Consider the following 20,573-nt stretch of genomic DNA (forward strand, 5'->3'; position numbering starts at 1 on the left):
CATTGTGGCAGGAAGGGTCCAATTGTATAAACTTAAGAGTGCACTGGCAGATAAGGCTAGAGGTTGCACAAATAATAAAACAGGCAGAATTAAAGGCACTTTATCTGAATTCACACTGGATTCGAAACAAGATAGATGATTTGATGGCACAAATGGAAGTAAATAGGTATGATCTAATTGCCATTACGGAGATGTGGCTACAGGTTGATCAAGGTTGGGAACTGAATGTTCAAGGATATTTGAAATTTAGGAAGGATAGGCAAAAAGGAAAGCATGATAGGTTAGCGCTGTTAATAAAGGATGAGAGCAGTACATTAGTGAGAGAGGATCTTACATTAGAATTGGATCAAATCAGTTTGGCTGGAGCTAAGAAACTGCAGCAAACATTGGCAGGAGTTGTTTATAGGCCACTAAATACGAGTGGTAATGCAGGGCACAGTATAAATCAAGATTGGGAACTGAATGTTCAAGGTGCTAATTAGGTTTACCCAGTCTATATGAAGTTTGAAGCCCCCCATGATCTTGATTCCACGCAAGAGACAAGGATAGAAAAAAGGGAATTGCTAATCTGATTGTGGCAGAAAGGGTCCGATTATATAAATCAAGGTTGAACCGAATTAGCACCTGGAATATTCAGTTCCCAACCTTGACTTATATTGTGCCCTGCATTACCACTCGTATTTAGTGGCCTATAAACAACTCCTGCCAATGTTTGCTGCAGTTTCTTAATTCCACCCAAACTGATTTGATCCAATTCTAATGTAAGATCCTCTCTCACTAATGTACTGATTTCGTCCTTTATTAATAGCGCTAACCTATCACGTTTTCCTTTTTGCCTATCCTTTCTAAATGCCAAATATTCTTAAACATTCAGTTCCCAACCTTGATTTATACTGTGCCTGGAATGTATACAAAATGGTTTTCCAGAACAGCAAGTTGAAGAACCAACTAGTGAACCGGCTATTTCATATCGAGTATTGTACAATGAGAAAAGGCTAATAAATATCTCATTCTGGAGGAGGCGCTAGGGAAGAGTGACCATAATATTATAGAATTTTACATTAAGTTCGAAAGTAATATTAGTTTAATCCAAAACTAGGGCCTTAAATCTAAACAAAACATATTACTAAGGTATGAGGGGAAAATTGTGGTAGTTTGGGAAACTACATTAAAAGGTATGATTGAAGACAGGCAATGGCCAGCATTTAAAGAATTAATACATGGGGTTTATCACAAATTTATATTCCTTTGAGGCTCAAAAGCCCAGCAGTAAAAATGATCCAACCATGGTTATAAGAGAAGTTAAAGTTGGTATTAGATCAAGTGAAGAGGCTTATAAAATTGCCTAAAAAGTAGCAAGCCTGAGGATTGCGAACACTTTAGAATTCATCAAAGGAGGACCAAGAAACTGATAAAGAAAGAGAAAATAGAATATATAAGTAAACTAGAAAGAAACATAAAAATGGACAGTAAAAGCTTATGTATGTAACACATATGAGATTAGCAAAGACAAACATAAGAACATAAGAACTAAGAGCAGGAGTAGGTAATTCAGCCGCTTAAGCCTGCCCCACCATTCAATATGATCATGGCTGATCTCATTTCGGTCTCAATTCCAATTTCCCACTCTTTCCCCATAACCTTTCAACCCGTTACTAATTAAAAATCTGTCTAACTCCTCCTTAAATTTATTCAGTGTCCTGGCATCCACTGCACTCTGAGGAATGCCACAGATTCACGACCCTTTGAGAAAAGTAATTCCTCCTCATCTCTGATTTACACCACCACCCCTTAGTCTAAAACTATGGCCTCTCATTCTAGAATGCCCCACAAGGGGAAACATCCACTCAACGTCTACTTTGTCTATACCCTTTAACATCTTATATGTCTCAATTAGATCTCCTCTCAACCTTCTAAACTCTAGTGAGTATAGGTCTAAACTGCTCAATCTCTCCTCAGAACACAAGCCCCGCATCTCTGGAATCAATCTAGTGAACCTCCTCTGAACCACCTCCAATGCAACTACATCCTTCCTCAAGTAAGGGGACCAAAACTGTGCACAGTACTCCAGGTGCGGTCTCACCAATGCCTTGTACAGTTGCAACAACACTTCCCTATTTTTATACTCTATTCCTTTAGCAATAAATGCCAAAATTCCATTTGTCTTCCTTATTACCTGCTGTACCTGTATATTAGCTTTCCGCAATTCATGCACGAGGACACCCAGATTCCTCAGCACTGACGCATTCTAAAGTTTCTCTCCATTTAAATAATGAATCGCCTTTTTATTCTTTCAACCAAAATGGATAACTTCACACTTATCCACGTTAAACTCCACCTGCCAAATTTTGGCCAATTCACCTAACCTGTCCATTTCCATTTGTAGATTTCTTATTTCTTCATTGCAACTTACTTTCCCACCTATTTTGGTGTCACCTGCAAATTTAGCTATAGTATCTTCTATCCCTGAATCCAAGTCATTAATATTGATTGTAAATAGTTGGGGCCCAAGGACTGAACCCTGTGGTACCCTACTAGTTACAGCTTGCCATCCAGAAGAAGACCCATTTATCCCAACTCTCCGCTTTCTGTTGGTTAGCCAATCCTCTATCCAAGCTAATATATATTATGTATAATATATAAATGTGGGCCCATTACAGGCAGAGACAGAAGAATTTTTAATGGGGAACAAAGAAATGGCAGAGAAACTAAACAAATACTTTGTCTACACGAAGGAAGATACTAAAAACCTCTCAGGAACTAGAGGACCAAGGGACTAGTGAGGATGAGGAACAGAAAGAAATTAATATTCACAAAAAAGTAGTACTGGTGAAATTAATGGGGCTGAAAGTTGATAAATCCACTGGATCTGATTATCTATATCCCAGAATGCTGGAAGAGGTCGCTGTAAAGATAGTGGGTATGTTGGATTTTTATTTATTCACTCATGGGATGTGGGCTTCACTGGCAAGGACAGCATTTATTGCCTATCCCGAGTTGCCTTTGAGAAGATGGTGGTGAGCTGCCTTCTTGAACCACTGCAGTCCATGTGGTGTAGGTACACCCATGGTGCTGTGAGGAAGTAAGTTCCAGGATTTCGACCCAGCAACAGTGAAGGAACAGTGATATATTTCCAAGTCAAGATGGTCAGTGACTTGGAGGGGAACTTCCAGGTGGTGCTATTCCCATCTATCTGCTGCTCTTGTCCTTCTAGATGGTAGTGGCCATGGGTTTGGAAGGTGTTGTCGAAGGAGCCTTGGTGAATTCTTGCAGTGCATCTTGTAGATGGTACACACTGCTGCTACTATGTGTCAGTGGTAGAAGGATTGAATGTTTGTGGATGTGGTGCCAATCAAGTGGGCTGCTTTGTCCTGGACGGTGTCAAGCTTCTTGAGTGTTGTGGGAGCTGCAGTCATCCAGGCAAGTGGGCATATCTCCTCACACTCCTGACTTATGACTTGTAGATGGTGGATAGGCTTTGGGGAGTCAGGAGGTGAGTTACTCGTTGCACGATTCCTAGCCTCTAACCTGCTCTTGTAGCCACAGTATTTATATAGCTAATCCAGTTCAGTTTCTGGTCAATGGTAACCCCCAGGATGTTGATAGTGGGGGATTCAGTGATGGTAATGCCATTGGATATCAAGGGGAGATGGTTGGATTCTCTCTTGTTGGAGATGGTCATTGCCTCACACTTGTGTGATGTGAAAGTTACTTGCCATTTGTCAGTCCAAGCCTGGATATTGTCCAGGTCTTGCTGCATAAGGAGATGGACTCCTTTAGTATCTGTGGAGTCGTGAATGGTGTTCAATATTGTGCAATCATCAGCGAACATCCCCACTTCTGACCTTATGATGGAAGGAAGGTCATTGATGAAGCAGCTGAAGATGGTTAGACCGAGGACACTACCCTGAGGAATTCTTGCAGTGGTGTCCTGGAGCTGGAATGATTGACCTCCAACAACCACAACCATCTTCCTTTGTGCTAGGGATGACTCCAACCAGCGGAGAGTTTTCCCCCTAATTCCCATTGTCTCCAGTTTTGCTAGGGCTCCTTGATGCCACACTCAGTCAAATGCGGCCTTGATGTCAAGGGCAGTCACTCTCTCCTCACCTCGGGAGTTCAGCTCTTTTGTCCATGTTTGAACCAAGGCTGTAATGAAGTCAGGAGCTGAGTGGCCCTGGCGGAACTCAAACTGGGCATCATTGAACAGGTTATTGCTAAGCGAGTGCCACTTGATAGCACTCTTGATCACCCCTTCCATTGCTTTACTGATGATGGAGAGCAGACTGATGGGGCGGTAATTGGCCAGGTTGGATTTGTCCTGCTTTTAATGTACAGGACATACTTGGGCAATTTTCCACATAGCTGGGTAAATGCCAGTGTTGTAGCTGCACTTGAAGAGCTTGGCTAGGGGCGTGGCAAGTTCTGGATCCCAAGTCTTCAGTACTATTGCTGGAATATTGTCCAGGCCCATAGCCTCTGCAGTATCCAGTGCCTTCAGCCATTTCTTGATATCATGTGGAGTGTGTGCAGTGAATCGAATTGGCTGATGACTGGCATCTGTGATGCTGTGGACCTCCGGAGGAGGCCAAGATGGATCATCCACTTGGCACTTCTGGCTGAAGATCATAGCAAATGCTTCAGCCTTATATTTTGCACTGATGTGCTGGGCCCCTCCATCATCAAAGATGGGGATATTTGTGGAGCCTCCTCCTCCTGTGAGTTGTTTAATTGTCCACCACCATTTATGACTGGATGTGGCAGCACTGCAGAGCTTACATTTGATCCGTTGGTTCTGGGATCGCTAAGCTCTCTCTATCACTTGCTGCTTATGCTGTTTAGCATGCAAGTAGCCCTATGTTAGAGCTTCACCAGGTTTACACCCACACTTTTAGGTATGACTGGTGCTGTTCCTGGCATGCCCTTCTGCACTCTTCATTGGACCATGGTTGATCCCCTGGCTTCATGGTAATGGTAGAATGGAGAATTTGTCATGCCTTGAGGTTACAGATTGTGGCTGAATACAATTCTGCTGTTGCTGATGGCCCACAGTGCCTCATGGATGCCCAGTCTTGAGTTGCTAGATCTGTTGGAAATCTATCCCATTTAGCATGGTGATAGTGCCATACAACACGATGGCGGGTATCCTCAGTATGAAGGTGGGACCTCATCTCCAAAACGATTGTGTGGTGGTCACTCCTACCGATACTGTCATGGACAGATGAATCTGGAGCAGGCAGCTTACTGAGGATGAGATCAAGTATGTTTTTCCATCTTGTTGGCTTCCCCACTACCTGGCGCAGACTCAGTCTAGCAGCTATGTCATTTAGAACTCGGCCAGCTCGGTCAGTAGTGGTGCTACTGAGCCACTCTTGGTGATGGACATTGAAGTCCCCCACCCAGAGTACATTCTGCACCTTTGCCACCCTCAGTGCTTCCTCCAAGTGTTGTTCAACATTGAGGAGCACTGATTCATCAGCTGAGGGAGGGTGGTGCATGATAATCAGCAGGAGTTTTTCTTGCCCATGTTTGACTTGATGCCATGAGACTTCATGGGATACGGAGTCAATGTTGAGGACAACCGGGACAACACCCTCCCAACTCTATACCACTGTGCTGCCACCTCTGCTGGGTCTGTCCAGCTAGTGGGACAGGACAGACCCAGGGATGGTGATGGTGGGGTCTGGGACATTATCAGTAAGATATGATTCCGTGAGGATGACTGAGGATATTGCTTGACTAGTCTGTAAGACAGCTCTCCCAATTTTAGCCCCCAAAGATTGGCCGGGTGGTTAACAGTGAAGTTGAGTGTCTTGGGCTACAGGAAGATACAGACGGGATGGTCAAATGGGCAGATAAGTGGCAGATGGAATTTAACTCTGAAAAGTGTAAGGTGATACACTTTGGAAGGAGTAATTTGACAAGAAATTATTTAATGAACGGCATGACATTCGGAAGTTCTGAGGAACAAAGGGCCCTTGCGTGTGTGTCCATAGATCTCTGAAGACAGAGAGGCATATTAGTGGGGTGGTGAAAAAGGCATATGGGACACTTGCTTTTATCAATCGAGGCATGGATTACAAAAGTAGAGAGGTCATGTTGGAGTTGTATAGAACCTTAGTGAGGCCACAGCTGGAGTACTGTGTGCAGTTCTGGTCGCCACATTATAGGAAGGATGTGATTGCACTGGAGATTCACCAGGATGTGCCTGGGATGAAACATTTAAGTTATGAAGAGAGGGTGGATAGACTTGGCTTGTTTTCGTTGGGGCAGGGAAGACTGAAGGGGCAACCTGATCGAGGTGTACAAGATTATGAGGGGCATGGATAGGGTGGATAGGGAGCCGCTGTTCCCCTTAGTTGAAGGGTCAGTCACAAGGAAGCATAAGTTCCAGGTGAGGGGCAGGAGGTTTGGGGGGGATGTGAGGAAAAAATGTTTTACCCAGAGGGTGGTGACGGTCTGGAATGCACTGCCTGGGAGGGTGGTGGAGGCGGGTTGCCTCACATCCTTTAAAGAGTACCTGGCACGTCATAATGTTCAAGGCTTTAGGCCAAGTTCTGGTAAATGGGATTAGGTGGGTAGGTCAGGTGTTGGTGCAGACTCGATGGGCCGAAGGGCCTCTTCTGCACAGTGATTCTGTGATAGTAAGGAGGACTTTGTAGGGTCGACAGGGTTGAGATTGCTATTGTCGTTTCCAGTGCCTAGGTTGATGCCGGATGGTCTATCTGGTTTTATTCCTTTTTTGTGACTTTGTAGCGGCTTGATGCAACTGAGTGGCTTGCTAGGTCATTTCAGAGGGCATTTAAGAGTCAACCACATTGCTGTGGGTCTGGAGTCACGTGTAGGCCAGGCCAGGTAAGGATGACAGATTTTCTTCCCTAAAGGACATTAGTGAACCAGATGGGTTTTTTTTACAACAGTTGACAATGGTTTCATGGTCATCACTAGTCTTTTAATTCCAGATTTTTATTGAATTCAAATTTGAACCCAGGTCCCAGAGCATTATTCTGGGTCTCTGGATTACTAGTCCAGTGACAATACCACTATGCTATCACCTCCCCGGTGGTGGTCATGTTCCAAAATACAGTAGATTCTGGAACAGTTCCTGCAGATTGGAAGGTAGTATATGTAACCCCATTATTTAAGAGAAAACGGGGAATTGGAGACCTGTTCGTCTGATATCTCAAGTGAGAAAAAGGCCAGAATCTATTGTAAAGCATGTGTTAACTGGACACTTAGAAAATACAGGCAGGATTAGGCAGAGTCAACATGGATTTATGAAAGGGAAATCATTTTCAAAGACAGACCTGTTAAGAGTTTTTTGAGAATGCAAATAGGAGCATAGATAAGAGAGAACTAGCGGATGAGGTGTATTTGCATTTCAGAAGGCTTTTGTTAAGGTAAGCAAGATTAGAGTACATGGGATTAAGGGTATTATACTGGCATGGATGAGATTTGGTTAATGGACATAAAACAGAGCAGGAATAAACAGATCATTCTCAGGATGGCAGGCTGTGACTAGTGGGGCACCGCAAGGATCCATGCTTCGATCCCAGCTATTCACAATCTATATGAATGATTTGGATTGAGAGCCTAATGTAATATTTCCACGTTTGCTGATGACACAAATCAACGTAGAAACGTTAATTGTGAGGAGGATGCAAAGAGGCTTCAAGGGCTTTTAGACAGGCTAAGTAAATGGGCAAGAACATGGCAGATGGAATATAATGTGAAAAAATGTGAAGTTATCCACTTTCAGAGGAAAAACAGAAATGCCGAGTATTTTTTAAATAGTGAGAGATTGGGAAAGGTTGATATCCATAGGGACCTGGGTGTCCTTTTTTACAGGTAACTGAAAGCTAACATGCAGGTGCAACAAGCAATTAGCAAGGCAAATGGTTTTTTGGCCTGTATTGCAATAGAATTTGAGTATAGGAGTAAAGAAGCCTTGCTGCAATTATATTGACCCTTGGTGAGATGGCACCTGGGGTATTGCATTCAGTTTTGGTCTCATTACCTAAGGAAGGGTTATATACTTGCCATAGATGGAGTGAAACCAAGATTCACCAGTCTGATCCCTGGCTTGGCAGGATTGTCCCATGATGAGAGGTTGAAGAGTCTATATTGTCTAGAGTTTAGAAAAATGAGAAGTGAACTCATTAAAAAATACAGAATTCTTACATGGCTCGACAGGGTAGATGCAGAAAGAATGTTTCCCCTTTCTGGGGAGTCTAGAACTAGGGGATACAGTCTCAGAATAAGTGGTAGACCATTTAAAACTGAGATGAGGAGGAATTTCTTCACTCAGAGGCTGCTGAATCTTTGGAATTCTCTACTCCAGGGGTCTGTGGAGGCTCAGTCATTCAAGAGAGAGATTGAGAGATTTCTAGATATTAAAGATATCAAGGGATATGTGGATATTGCAGTTAAATGATGCTGAGGTAGAAGATCCGTGATCTAGTTGAATGGCTGAGCAGTCTTGAGGGATCGAATGCTCCCATTTCCTGATCAGATCTGGGAGGTCCTTCAGAATGTACCCGCAAGGGTGTATGGAATGATTGGGTCTGCTGCATTTTTCACAACATAATGCTTTAGGAAGGACAGAAGCTGCAGAAGAATGAAAGTGAGGACCACTCTGTGTCTTCAGAGGAGAAGGGCAAAGAGGAGGAACAAGGGGAGAGAAGGAGGAGTCCACTGTGACCAGGGTACCTGCAGCCACAAATGTAGCTGTCGCGGATGCACAGGACAGTCTCATTCAGGCACCCTTCATCTGATCTGAGGCAGTGCAGCCATTTGGTGGATCAATTCTAAACCCATTGTGTTCAGCCACCCCTAGCATAAAGCAGTTCCACAGCCAATAACTCATACCTCTCACGGTATGTTCGGCAACAGACAACAATGAGGATGACTGAACAATGGAGTTTTGAAGTAAAGTCTATGGTGCATAAACATTGACGATAAAAGATACAATTTAACAAACTTTTAAACATACAATTGATTTCTTTTGTAAAACTACCAAGTCTTTCTCGTCCGTTCCTGTGGTTTCACCAGAGAGGCAGATTGCTTCTTTCCCTTCTCTGGTTGCTGAGATGCTTGTGGTCAACATCTTCTGCGCTTTGACACCCTGTCAAAGAATCCTCCGCGTGCATCTATGCAGAGGTAGACTTGGTCATCAGGACAAGAGGCAGCATGTGGGACTTTGACTGATGGGAGCACTTTGAGCAGAGCTACCACTTCCATGTCACCTTTCTTTGTCTTCCCTCTCATGGTCCATCCACCTTTTCCTGTTTGCTGAAAGCTGGATAGCACTTTCTCGCACTCTAGTGAGGCACTACATGTCAAGACGAGGGCTTTCCATCATTCTATTTGAACTGGTAGACTGCGTGTGCAAGCCATTGTTCAGGGCAAGCTTGCCATGTCTGAAGATCCATGAACGTGGCTATTCTTTGTATGGAGGTGGAATTAATGGCATTCATGGAGGCAGCATTTATTGCCATTCCTTAATTGCCCTTGAGAAGATGGTGCTGAGCCGCCTTCTTGGACTGCTGCAGTCCATGTGGTGCAGGTACAGCCACAGTGCTGTTAGGGCGGGGGTTCCAGAATTTTGACCAGTGACAGTGAAGAAAGGGCAATATATTTCCAAGTCAACATGGTGAATGGCTTGGAGGGGCACAGCCAGGTGGTGGTTTTCCCATGTGTCTGCTGCCCTTGTCCTTCTAGATGGTAGCAGTCGTGGGTTTTGAAGGTGCTGTATAAGGAGCTTAGTGAGTTTGTGCAGTGCATCTTGTGCACCACTATGCATTGGTGGTGGAGGGAGTGAATGTTTGTGGATAGGGTGCCAATCAAGCAGGTTGCTTTGTCCTGGATGGGGCCAAGCTTCTTGAGCGTTGTTGGAGCTGCACTCATCCAGGCAAGTGGAGAGTATCCCATCACACTCCTGACCTGTGCCTTGTAGATGGTGGGCAGAACTTGGGGAGTCAGGAGATGAGTTGCTTGTCGCAGGATTCCGAGGGAGGAATGATCCCAAATTTGCACTAAGTGCGGTAGTGGATGGGTAAAATGATGCCAGCCACGATGATGGGTCTTCACATTGTATTGTCCCAAACCTGCGCATTACTTATGCTTTCCTGGGAAACATGCTGTTTCCTTAGTGGACGGGCTCTCATTTGCCTGCCATGCCATCACCTTGCTGCTTCATCATGCCATGCACCACATTTAAAGTACAGCTGCGCTCAGTGCTTCCAGCCCAGGACTGCAACAAAGAAGACATGGCCCTGAAAGGCACGAAGACTGCAGCCCTCGAGCGCCTTTTGGATCCCGGGAAAGGATAAGTAATGCAGCAGGTTTGGGACAATACGATGTGAAGACCCATCATCATGGCTGGCAGGTAAAACATCATTTGACCCATCCGATGCATAGTGGCTGCAGTGTGTACCATCACCCGCTGTGATGTCCTCTATCCCCGCTCTGCTGCAGGAGGGGCAGTCATATTACCACTCTGGCTTGTAGGCAATGGCAACAGTGGTCAGTGCTAAACGTGCACAAAAGAGGTTGGCCATCCATAGCAGATAGAGGATGAATGACCTCATCCGTGCCGCCAGGGTATGGCAACCATTTCAGCATTCTAAACTCACACACTCAAGCCCATCAAACATTCATTGCCATCTCACTCACTGCCAGCTCAAGGGACATCACCACCCATTCTCACACACATACCCTCACATCTCCAATTAGCCTCATCACCTCTGGAGATTGCCTCCTCAGGCATCACCATCTTGAGGCCACTTGCATTGATCAACATGTGCCCTACACACATCCTGGATTACCTTCCTTCCCTTGTACAGCCCTCTTCCTGTAACCTCTTCTCTTGCCTGAGGCCACTTTTCTCCCTTCACCAAGTAAGCCATAGCCCTGCAGCCATTGAAAAGCCACCCACATATGGCTGATCTGGTAGGTAAAGACCTGCTGTGAGCCCCCCTAAAAGTGACGTGGTGCTGCCTGTGAAACCTGATGCTGATGACTGCAAGTGCTGACTGAAGCAAGGTAGGCAAACAAACCTTGAAGTTTCGAGCGGTGCAGCCTGCCAAGTGCACGTTGCTTGTGTGCTGTTGTGAAACATGTCGGCGTGTTTTCCTGCTGACATGAGCGGACCATCCAGCAGGGGAGGGCGAGTCTGGCAGGCTGGCCTTACAATGATATGCTGATGTATTACTATGAGGTCCCTGATGTCCAATGGCAGGGAACATGGCCTGCCATCAGCGGGTGGAGCAGATGATCGTGAACTGGTTTTACACAACTGTGAAATCGATCGTGCCATATTGTTTGCTCATGCTATCGAACATGCACAGCACCAGCGGGCACGGAAAATCCCGGCCCTAGTTTCTGATCTGCTCTTGTAGCCCACTATTTATATGGCTAGTTCAGTTCATTTTCTGATCATTGGTAAGCCCCAGGATGTTGATAGTGGGGGAGTCAGTGTTGGCAATGCCACTGAATATCAAGGGGCAATGGTTGGATTCTCTCTTGTTGGAGGTGGTCATTGCCTGGCACTTGTGTGGCACGAATGTTTCTTGCCACTTGTCAGCCCAAGCCTGGATATTGTCCAGGTCCTGCTGCATTTGGGCATGGACTGCTTCAGTATCTGAGGAGTCATGAATGGTGCTCAACATGTGCAATCATCAGCGAACATCCCTGCATCTGGCCTTATGATGGAAGGAAGGTCATTGATGAAGTGGTTGAAGATAGTTAGACTTAGTACAGTACCCTGAGGAACTCTTGCAGTGATGTCCTGCAACTGAGATTGACATCCAACAACCACAGCCATCTTCCTTTGTGCTAGGTATGACTCCAACCAACCCAGCAGTAAAGAATTGTAGAAACGAATCCATCACCCATGGCTGGATCAGTACTGAGGAAAGACCAGTAAAACTTGGAAATGACTGGTTCTGGTCGGAACTGAAGTTTCATGTTAAGGTATCCAAGACCAGTTCGGACCAGTGCCAGTGATTTCCCAAGTTTTATTGTTTTTTCCCTTGAGTTGATGGTGAGGCACTGGTTCCGCCTTGCCTGCCAGTTGGCTTATACAGCACCTTTCACCTCACAAATGTACTTCTCTCAGTTACTGTGAAGTACGTTTGGAGTCATTGTAGTTATGTAGGGAATCCTGACACCCAATATATGCAAGATTCACACACTGAAAGGATCAGATTCTGGGATTGGGGGTGAAATTGGATGTTTGGGTACCACAAGGCCTTTTAAAGTTCCACACCTTGAGTTCCAGCTCTGAAGAAGAGTCATACGGATTCGAAACATTAACTCTGTCTTTCTCTCCACAGATGCTGTCAGACCTGCTGAGTTTTTCCAGCAATTTTTGTTTTAGTTTCAGATTTCCAGCATCTGCAGTATTTTGCCTTTATCTTTTAAAGTTCCAAATGAATTTTCAGTCTTATTAATTTCTTATATACACTTGTTTAAAAAAACTCTAACAATACATTCACTTCTTGTCATAAAAACTGAGCAACACTAGCATGATATCTGTAATGGATGAATAAAAATGGCAAACATTTGAAATACATGCCGGCCATAATTAAACATGAAGACCTTAAATTAAAGAAAATTGATTGGTGAATCTTGGAAGGGGAAAAAAATCACATGCATGATTGAGGGGGACAGTTAACTGGGGTGATAAGGGGGCTTGGAAATGGGAAGCACCTCGGCCCATGATTTCTCTCTCTGGTCTTGCATTTAACTATAATTTATTGTTAAAGCTAAGTTTCTTTCAGTCTTAGTCAGGGATAAATAAGCTCCCTATGGAGAGGCAGCTACAGTTAGTTAATTATGTAGCTAGTTTGAAGTGGTTTCTCTAGTCAGCAGCGCTCAACCCTATAGAATTTCAGCTAATACAGGTGTTCTTGCTAAGCACATAAAATAAACAAGCACGAAGTGGGCAGCACATCATTGAGTGCAGCTGGATACAGAGTGTGAGCTTAGGAATTTGGTGAGTGAGGGAATTTTGAGGGTTCATTTTAAGGGTTAATTTCATTCTAAGATCTAGTTTAAAAGAAGTAGCTGCAGAGATAGTAGATGCATTGGTTGTGATGTTCCAAAATTCCTGAAATACTGGAAAGGTCCCAGCATATTGGAAAAGTGCTAACGTAATACTTCTATTCAAGAAAAGGAGTTAGAAAGCAGGAAACTATAGGCCAGTTAGACTAGCATCTGTCACAGGGAAAACGTTAGAATCCACTATTAAGGAGGTTTAGAAAATCATAATAAAATCAGGCAGAGTCAGCATGGCTTTGTGAAAGAGAAATTGTGCTTGACTATTTGTTTTGAGGAAGTAACAAGCAAGGTGGATAAAGGGGAACTTATAGATGCGCTGTACTTGGGTTTTCAAAAGACATTTGATAAGGTGCCACATCAAAGCTTACTGCACAAAATATGACACTAGAAAGTTCTGAGGAACAAAGGGACCTTGGCGAGTGTGTCCATAGATCTCTGAAGGCGGAGGGGCATGTTAGTGGTGTGGTGAAAAAGGTGTATGGGACACTTGCTTTTATCAATTGAGGCATAGATTACAAAAGTAGGGAAGTCATGTTGGAGTTGCATAGAACCTTGGTGAGGCCACAGCTGGAGTACTGTGTGCAGTTCTGGTTGCCACATTATAGGAAGGATGTGATTGCATTGGAGGGAGTGCAGAGGAGATTCACCAGGATGTTGCCTGGGATGAAACATTTAAGTTGTGAAGAGAGGTTGGATAGACTTGGGTTGTTTTCATTAGAGCAGAGAAGACTGAGGGGTGACCTGATCGAGGTGTACAATATTATGAGGGGCATGGACAGGGTGAATAGGGAGCAGCTGTTCCCCTTAGTTGAAGGGTCAGTCACAAGGGAACACAAGTTCAAGGTGAGGGGCAGGAGGTTTAGGGGGGATGTGAGGAAAAACTTTTTTACCCAGAGGGTGGTGACAGTCTGGAATGCACTGCCTGGGAGGGTGGTGGAGGCGGGTTGCCTCACAGCCTTTAAAAAGTACCTGGATAAGCACTTGGCACGTCATACATTCAAGGCTATGAGTCAAGTGCTGGTAAATGGGATTAGGTAGGTAGGTCAGGTGTTTCTCACGTGTCGGTGCAGACTCGATCGGCCGAAGGACCTCTTCTGCACTGTGTGATTCTGTGATTCTGTGAAATAAAAATAAACTCATGGTGCAAAGGGCAACATGTTAGCATGGATAGCGGATTGGTTAGCTAACAGGAAATAGGGAGTAACGATAATGGGTATTTTTTGGGTTGGCAGGCTGTAACTAATGGATCGCCACAGGGATCAGTGCTGGGGCCTCAACTATTTACTATCTGCATTAAAGACTTGGATGATGGGATCAAATGTATGGTTGCTGAATTTGCTGATGACACAAAGATAAGTAGAAAAGTAAGTTGTCAAGAAGACATAAAGAGTCTACAAAGGGAGTTAGATAGGTTAAGTGAGTGGGCAAAAATTTGGCAAATGGAGCATAATGTGGGAAAATGGGAGAATTTGAACTTATCCACTTTGGCAGCAGGAATATATAAGTAGTATGTATTTTAAATGGAGAGAGACTGCAGAGCTCTGGGTGTCCTAACAGATGAATCACAAAAAGTTAGTGTGTAGGTACAGCAAACATTTAAGAAAGAAAATGGCGTTTATTGCAAGTTGAATCAAATATAAAAGTAGGGAAGTCTTGCTACATCTGTTCAGGCCTTAGTGAGACTAAATCTGGAATACTTTGTTCAGTTTTTATCTCCTAACTGAAGAAAGAATATTGTTGCATTCAAAGTAGTTGAGAGAAGGTTCACGCGACTGATTCCTGGGTTATCTTATGAGGAAAGGTTAAGCAGGTTGGCCTATACCCAATAGAGTTTAGAAGAATGAGAGGTGATTTTATTGAAACATATAAGATCCTGAGGGGACTTGACAGGCTGGATGCTGAGAGGATGTTTGTCCTAATGTGGGAATCTAGAACTAGGGGACATATTTTGCAACCACAATGTCATATTTGATCTTGAGATGAGCTTCTGACCACATATTTGTGGCATCACTAAGATCACCTACTTCCATCTTTATAACATCACACAACTTTGCCCCATTTCAGCTCATTTGCTGCTGAAACCCTTGTTCATGGCTTTGATGTGCACCTGATTGGTCTCCCACATTCTATCCTTCATAAAGTTGAGGTCATCTAAAAGTCTGCTCTCCACGTCTTCCCTCGCACCAAGCCCCATTCACCTAACACCTTTGGGTTCACTAACATACATTGGCTCCCAATCAAGCAGCATCTTGTTATTAAAATTCACATCCTTGTTTTCAAATCCCTCCATAGCCTCACTCCTCCCTACCTCCCCATCTCTGTAATATTCTTCAGCATCACAACCATCCAAGATGTCTATGCTCCTCTGGTTCTGACCTCTTGCACTTGCCCGATTTTAATTGGTCCACAATTGGTGGTCATACCTTCAGTTGCCTATGCCCTAAGATCTGGAATTTCCTTCCTATGCCTCTCTGCCTCTCTTTCCTCCTTTAAGACCTTTTTAAAAAACTACTTATTTGACTAATCTTTCGGTCACCTGACCTAACATTTCCTTATGTGGGTTAGTGTCATTTTTTGTTTTATAATGCTCCTGTGAAGTGCCTTGGAGGTTTTATTATTTTAAAGTTGCTAGATAAATATAAGTTGTTGTTGTAGGAACATACATCAGCAAAGCAGTTGTTGACTTTGAACTACCATTCAATAAATTCAAGTTCAGACCTTGGCCCAGATTAATTTTTTTTTGCGATATACTACTAACCTTTGATACCAACTAAGCAGATAGTTGGAGCCTCTTGCAATAATGGAATTAGCCATTAGCATAGACACTAGACAAATCCGAATGAAAATACCTATCTGTTAATATTGAATGGCTTTTGCTGCAATTGTTGGAAACATAATGCTTAAAATGAAAAAAAGGATATTTTCTCCTCAAGCTGACCTCTTCTACAATGCATATGTGATTATCTCAAATCATGGACATAAATTTCCTACCTCTATCCAGAATCTCGACACTCTTTTCCTAACTCTCATGAGAAGTTGCCAGATCACACCATAATTAACCTTCCTGCCAGAGGAAGAAAATAAGAAAAAAGAGCTTCAGTCTTGGTAAGGGTAAAATATTAAGTTGAGTAAGCAACACAATCAACGATCCTCCAAAATAATGTATAATTTTGCCATGTTTTGGGAAACAGTGAAAATGATAGCAAGATACACGTGTTTCACACGGCAGGCTAATGAATGAATTTGTTGACCATTATAATGGAAGTTTCTTTGTCTAGATTATTTCAGATTTCTGTTTATATCTAGTTTCAATTTGATTTTTTATAATTTATTTTTTTGTCTTTCTCATTTGTCTTTCATAGCTTTTGTTATGAAACAATTTAGGAGTCTATTCTTTTATATTGTGCACTACCTATTTTTGTCCTTTTCACAATTTAAAATTCTTGGCTGATTTTCCTTTTTTTTCATTTTGTGCCAAGTATCTGGTTTCCTTCAGTACTGGGTAAGACTGAGTGGTGCACTGTCTTTCCTTTTGCCACTTATTTTTGAATCCATACTCAGGCTCCTCTGTCTACTGGTTGCAGGAATTGCTGATAAGATTGACAATGTCAGTGAAAATAAAGTTAACAAAGAAAAGTTGCACTTGGGCACAATTTTGAAGTGGTTGCGGAAGCAAGAAATGGACTTCATGGAAGTAACATTGGATGGAAGGCCAGTTTAGGTAGATTGGCAGATAGATAAAAACAAAAAACTGCAGATGCTGGAAATCCAAAACAAAAACAGAATTACCTGGAAAAACTCAGCAGGTCTGGCAGCATCGGCGGAGAAGAGTTGACGTTTCGAGTCCTCAGGACCCTTCGACAGAACTAGGTGAATCCAAGGAAGGGGTGAAATAGCTATTTCACCCCTTCCTTGGATTCATCTAGTTCTGTCGAAGGGTCATGAGGACTTGAAACGTCAACTCTTTTCTTGGCAGATAGATAGCAATTTGGAGTATAGGGACTGAGAATAGGGAATACACAAATCGGTTGGAGTGATGAGGAAAAGGCAGAGGTAGGGAGGAGAGGGGAAGGAAGTAGATATGATTGAGCAAAAACATCAATCTTGGCTATCAAGGTCAAGTTTCTTTTGTCTAAATTTAAAGGCAAGGACACATTGTGTGGAAGATTGAACTGGCAGCTTATGATATGAAAAAGGGATTTAGTGATGCCCTTTCCTTCAGAGCAACGCTGGAATAACAAGAAGGAATTGTTTTCGAAATAGTTGTAAATTATGAAAAATCCTATTTCAGTTCTACCATGAAAAGAAGTGAACTTACGAGGATATAATTTAGGTCAATTGTTGATGCTTGGCAACAACTAACCGCTCCACTAACTTGGGTTTCCCCTTCATCCCTGCCTGATCTCTTGCTCTGAACTTTGCTCTTCTGTGTGGCGGCTGCCTGACCTTCCCTCTGTGGCAGAAAGTAACACCAAGAGTAAGATTCGGGATCAAAAGAATCAGCCCAATTTGTTGCCAACAGGCGGAGCTGATGTTATTGTTAAAGGGCCGTGAACCATGAATGATTGAGGATGCTTGCTCGGTGTGGGAGCTACTGTCACTCCCAACAGCCGCACCGCCCCAGACTCTGTCCATGCCTGGCCGCCGCCTCCCTGCAGTCATTACCTGCCAGGCGGGGCCGCCCCCCTGACCTGTGACTCCCTGACCTGTGATTCCTTGACCTGTGGCCCCTGCCCGCTCCTCTGCCAGGTCAGGCCAGGCGTTGCCGCTGCTGCTCTTGGCCCGCAGCCTGGCTTCTTCTTGGTTTTTTCAATATCTCAAGTTAGGCACTCGACATCTTGGTTTTATTTCATTATTTCAGTTGTTGGTTACGTTTCTCTCGCTCTTTGTACCTTTCACTAAATTCTGAGAATATTTATGATTGGTGCCTTTGTCATATACTTGGTAACTCAATGGAATATGATTTCCTGATATGTGTATCGTACAGGTTAGGGGTCAATTAATTCTTTAAAACCGACTGACATGTACCTAAGTATATATTTTTTGTAATTTTCTTGTTATTTTGCCCCGGTCGCCAGTTTTCACCCGCTGTTTCAGTCCCACGCTGTTCACATTTTCGTTTTTCTACCACTTCAATACCCGTGAATTTTTAATGGTATGAAGCGCTTTCAGTTCTCAATGGGTTAAGCAAGCGGCAGCACTTCAACGAAACCACATAACATGGACTTCCTGCTTTTCTAGAAGTTTAAGTGCAGAAATACACGGATTTGAGCTCAGAAATTGAATGTTTGCATTGAATATCAGATTATTTGGTATGAAAAATGATGTACAGTGACGATTGGAAATATATCTCCCATAGATAGAATATTTTGCAAGACACATATTAGCTGGCATGTGTATTATTCATAATTGCAATATCAGCATGCTGATTGGATTAACTGGAACTTTTGTTCTGCCTCCAGTTGATGGGAATGCAATACTACACATCACTCCTGGGCAGAGCTGAACTGAATTTACAACTAGATGGATTGCAAACACACTGACTTCAATGTCAGATAGAAAAAAAAATTTTTATTTTGCAGTCAGCTGGCAGATCTGGAATTTACTGTCTTGAAAGCAAGCAACGTCCTGAAAAGGAATCAAATGATATAACAGAACTATTTTATATGAAAGGATTTCAGGTTATATAGTTTGTTCACTGTGCCCTGACTGCTGTGAATTTTTTAACTGCTTGACAGTATTGCTTTAACATAATTGGTTAACAAAATGGACAAAGGAGTGGATAATCCGGCATTCATCACTGATGACAAGCTAAATGTACGACAAAACTCAAATTCTAAACCAGAAAAAATTGAAACATCTGAACAAGAATTTGAGGAAGGACCATGTGGTTGGGGAACATTCACACCAAACTGCCTTCAGTGCTGCAACAACCCAGAAGGATATTTAGCCTTTTACAGTCTACTGGGTGTCATTCAAGGTAATTGTTACAATTTTCTTTTCAATTTTACCTTCTTTTAGATTCTTGCTGAATCTGGTCTGTCATTAAAAGGGAGACACATAGACAAACTTTCTAACTCTTAAAACTCTTAAAGGCAGCAACGTGTAGATATGTGATCATATCACACGCTACCTTTCTGCAACTTCCTTCAGGTCGACAGGAGAGGCAGTTTGGATTGTATATGCTTCTACAGCTATAATAAATGATAGTGCATAATTTAAGTGGAATGTATTGAAATCACTTAGGTTTTCTCTTTATCAAGATTATTATTGTAGCCCTACTTCTCCACTTACTTAACTAAAGCAAATATATTGTAGATGTTCTTTTAATTAGCATGAATTAACCAGGAACCAATGGGTCAAATAAATTTGAGTGTAAGAATGGTTTCACATATGATATATAATCTGAATATTACCACTTAATCTGCAGAGCTAAAGGACGCATTTTAAAACTGTATCAAAGAGATTAAGAAATTGTTTACAAAGGTGGCAAAATGCCATTTAGATATTGCTGCTGTTATAATTCTTTCCTTCTGGCACTTAGGAACTAAAATCTATGGAGGGCATTTTAAAATGGATGAACACCTGGATCTGGATGTAGCTGGGAAAGTTAAATCAGAGCACTAGTGTATCAGGAGGCTTTGGGTCTTGCAGGGCAGACATGTGCAGCCAGCTGGAATAAGACCTACTGCCAAGTGGACCTGGTAGGCATGATTTACCAGTGGCTGTCTAAGTTACCACAACTCTCAACTTCTTTGCTTCTGGATCCTTCCAGTGATCTGTCGGAAACATTTGTAGGATCTCACTGTCGGCAGCACACAAATGCACCAGCTGGATACCAGAGCCAGCAATTGTGTACATCTCTCCTGTGATGCTGCTGGTCAGAATGAGCGGGTGTTGGGTTTGCGGCTCTGGCTGGTTTCTCACAGGTACAAAATGATATTCATTGCATGCCAATGGCAATTAACTCAGGCGTATTCATCAAGCGCCTGAGCTTCCATTCCATCAACAACAGCAAAAACTGGTATTTATTTAGTGCTGTTAATGTAATAACATTCCAGAGAAGCGTTATAAAGCAAAGTTTAACACCATGTCACATAAGACCACATTAGGGCAGATGACCAAAAGCTTTGTCAAAGAAGTTCAGCTGGTGTGCAGGACAAATAGATGTTTATGCAATAAGAACAGAAAATTCTGAAAACACTCAGCAGGCCTGGCAGCATCTGAAGAGAGAGAAAAAAACTGAGTTAAAGTTGGCCTTTCATCAAAACTGTAAAATGTTAGAAATGTAATAGTTTTTATTTAGGTGAAATGGGGGAGGGTAGAAAGAGAACAAGATGGTGAGATAGGGTTGAAGATGGGAGACATCAAATGACAAAAGATTTGGTGGGGCAGAACCAAAGAAAATAGTAATGGGACAAGTAAAGCAACAAAAGATGGGTCCGGAGGAAGTGTGAGTATCAGAATAATGAACAGCTGACATGCAAAAGCAAAAACGAGAAAGACAAGAT

General features: G+C 43.0%; 1 protein-coding gene across 1 annotated transcript in view; it reads left to right on the forward strand.

Annotated features, from left to right (window-relative positions):
• The first annotated feature begins 18,828 nt into the window (after nucleotides 1-18,828).
• LOC121276785 (solute carrier organic anion transporter family member 4C1-like) overlaps nucleotides 18,829-20,573 on the forward strand; it is a 225,219-nt gene continuing 223,474 nt past the window's right edge. The window contains exon 1 of the mRNA XM_041185330.1: nucleotides 18,829-19,042. Coding sequence (XP_041041264.1) covers nucleotides 18,829-19,042 — 214 coding nt within the window. The remainder of the gene's footprint in view (nucleotides 19,043-20,573) is intronic.

Source organism: Carcharodon carcharias, chromosome 4 (genome assembly GCF_017639515.1).
Source record: "Carcharodon carcharias isolate sCarCar2 chromosome 4, sCarCar2.pri, whole genome shotgun sequence".
NCBI classification, from domain to species: Eukaryota; Metazoa; Chordata; class Chondrichthyes; order Lamniformes; family Lamnidae; genus Carcharodon; species Carcharodon carcharias.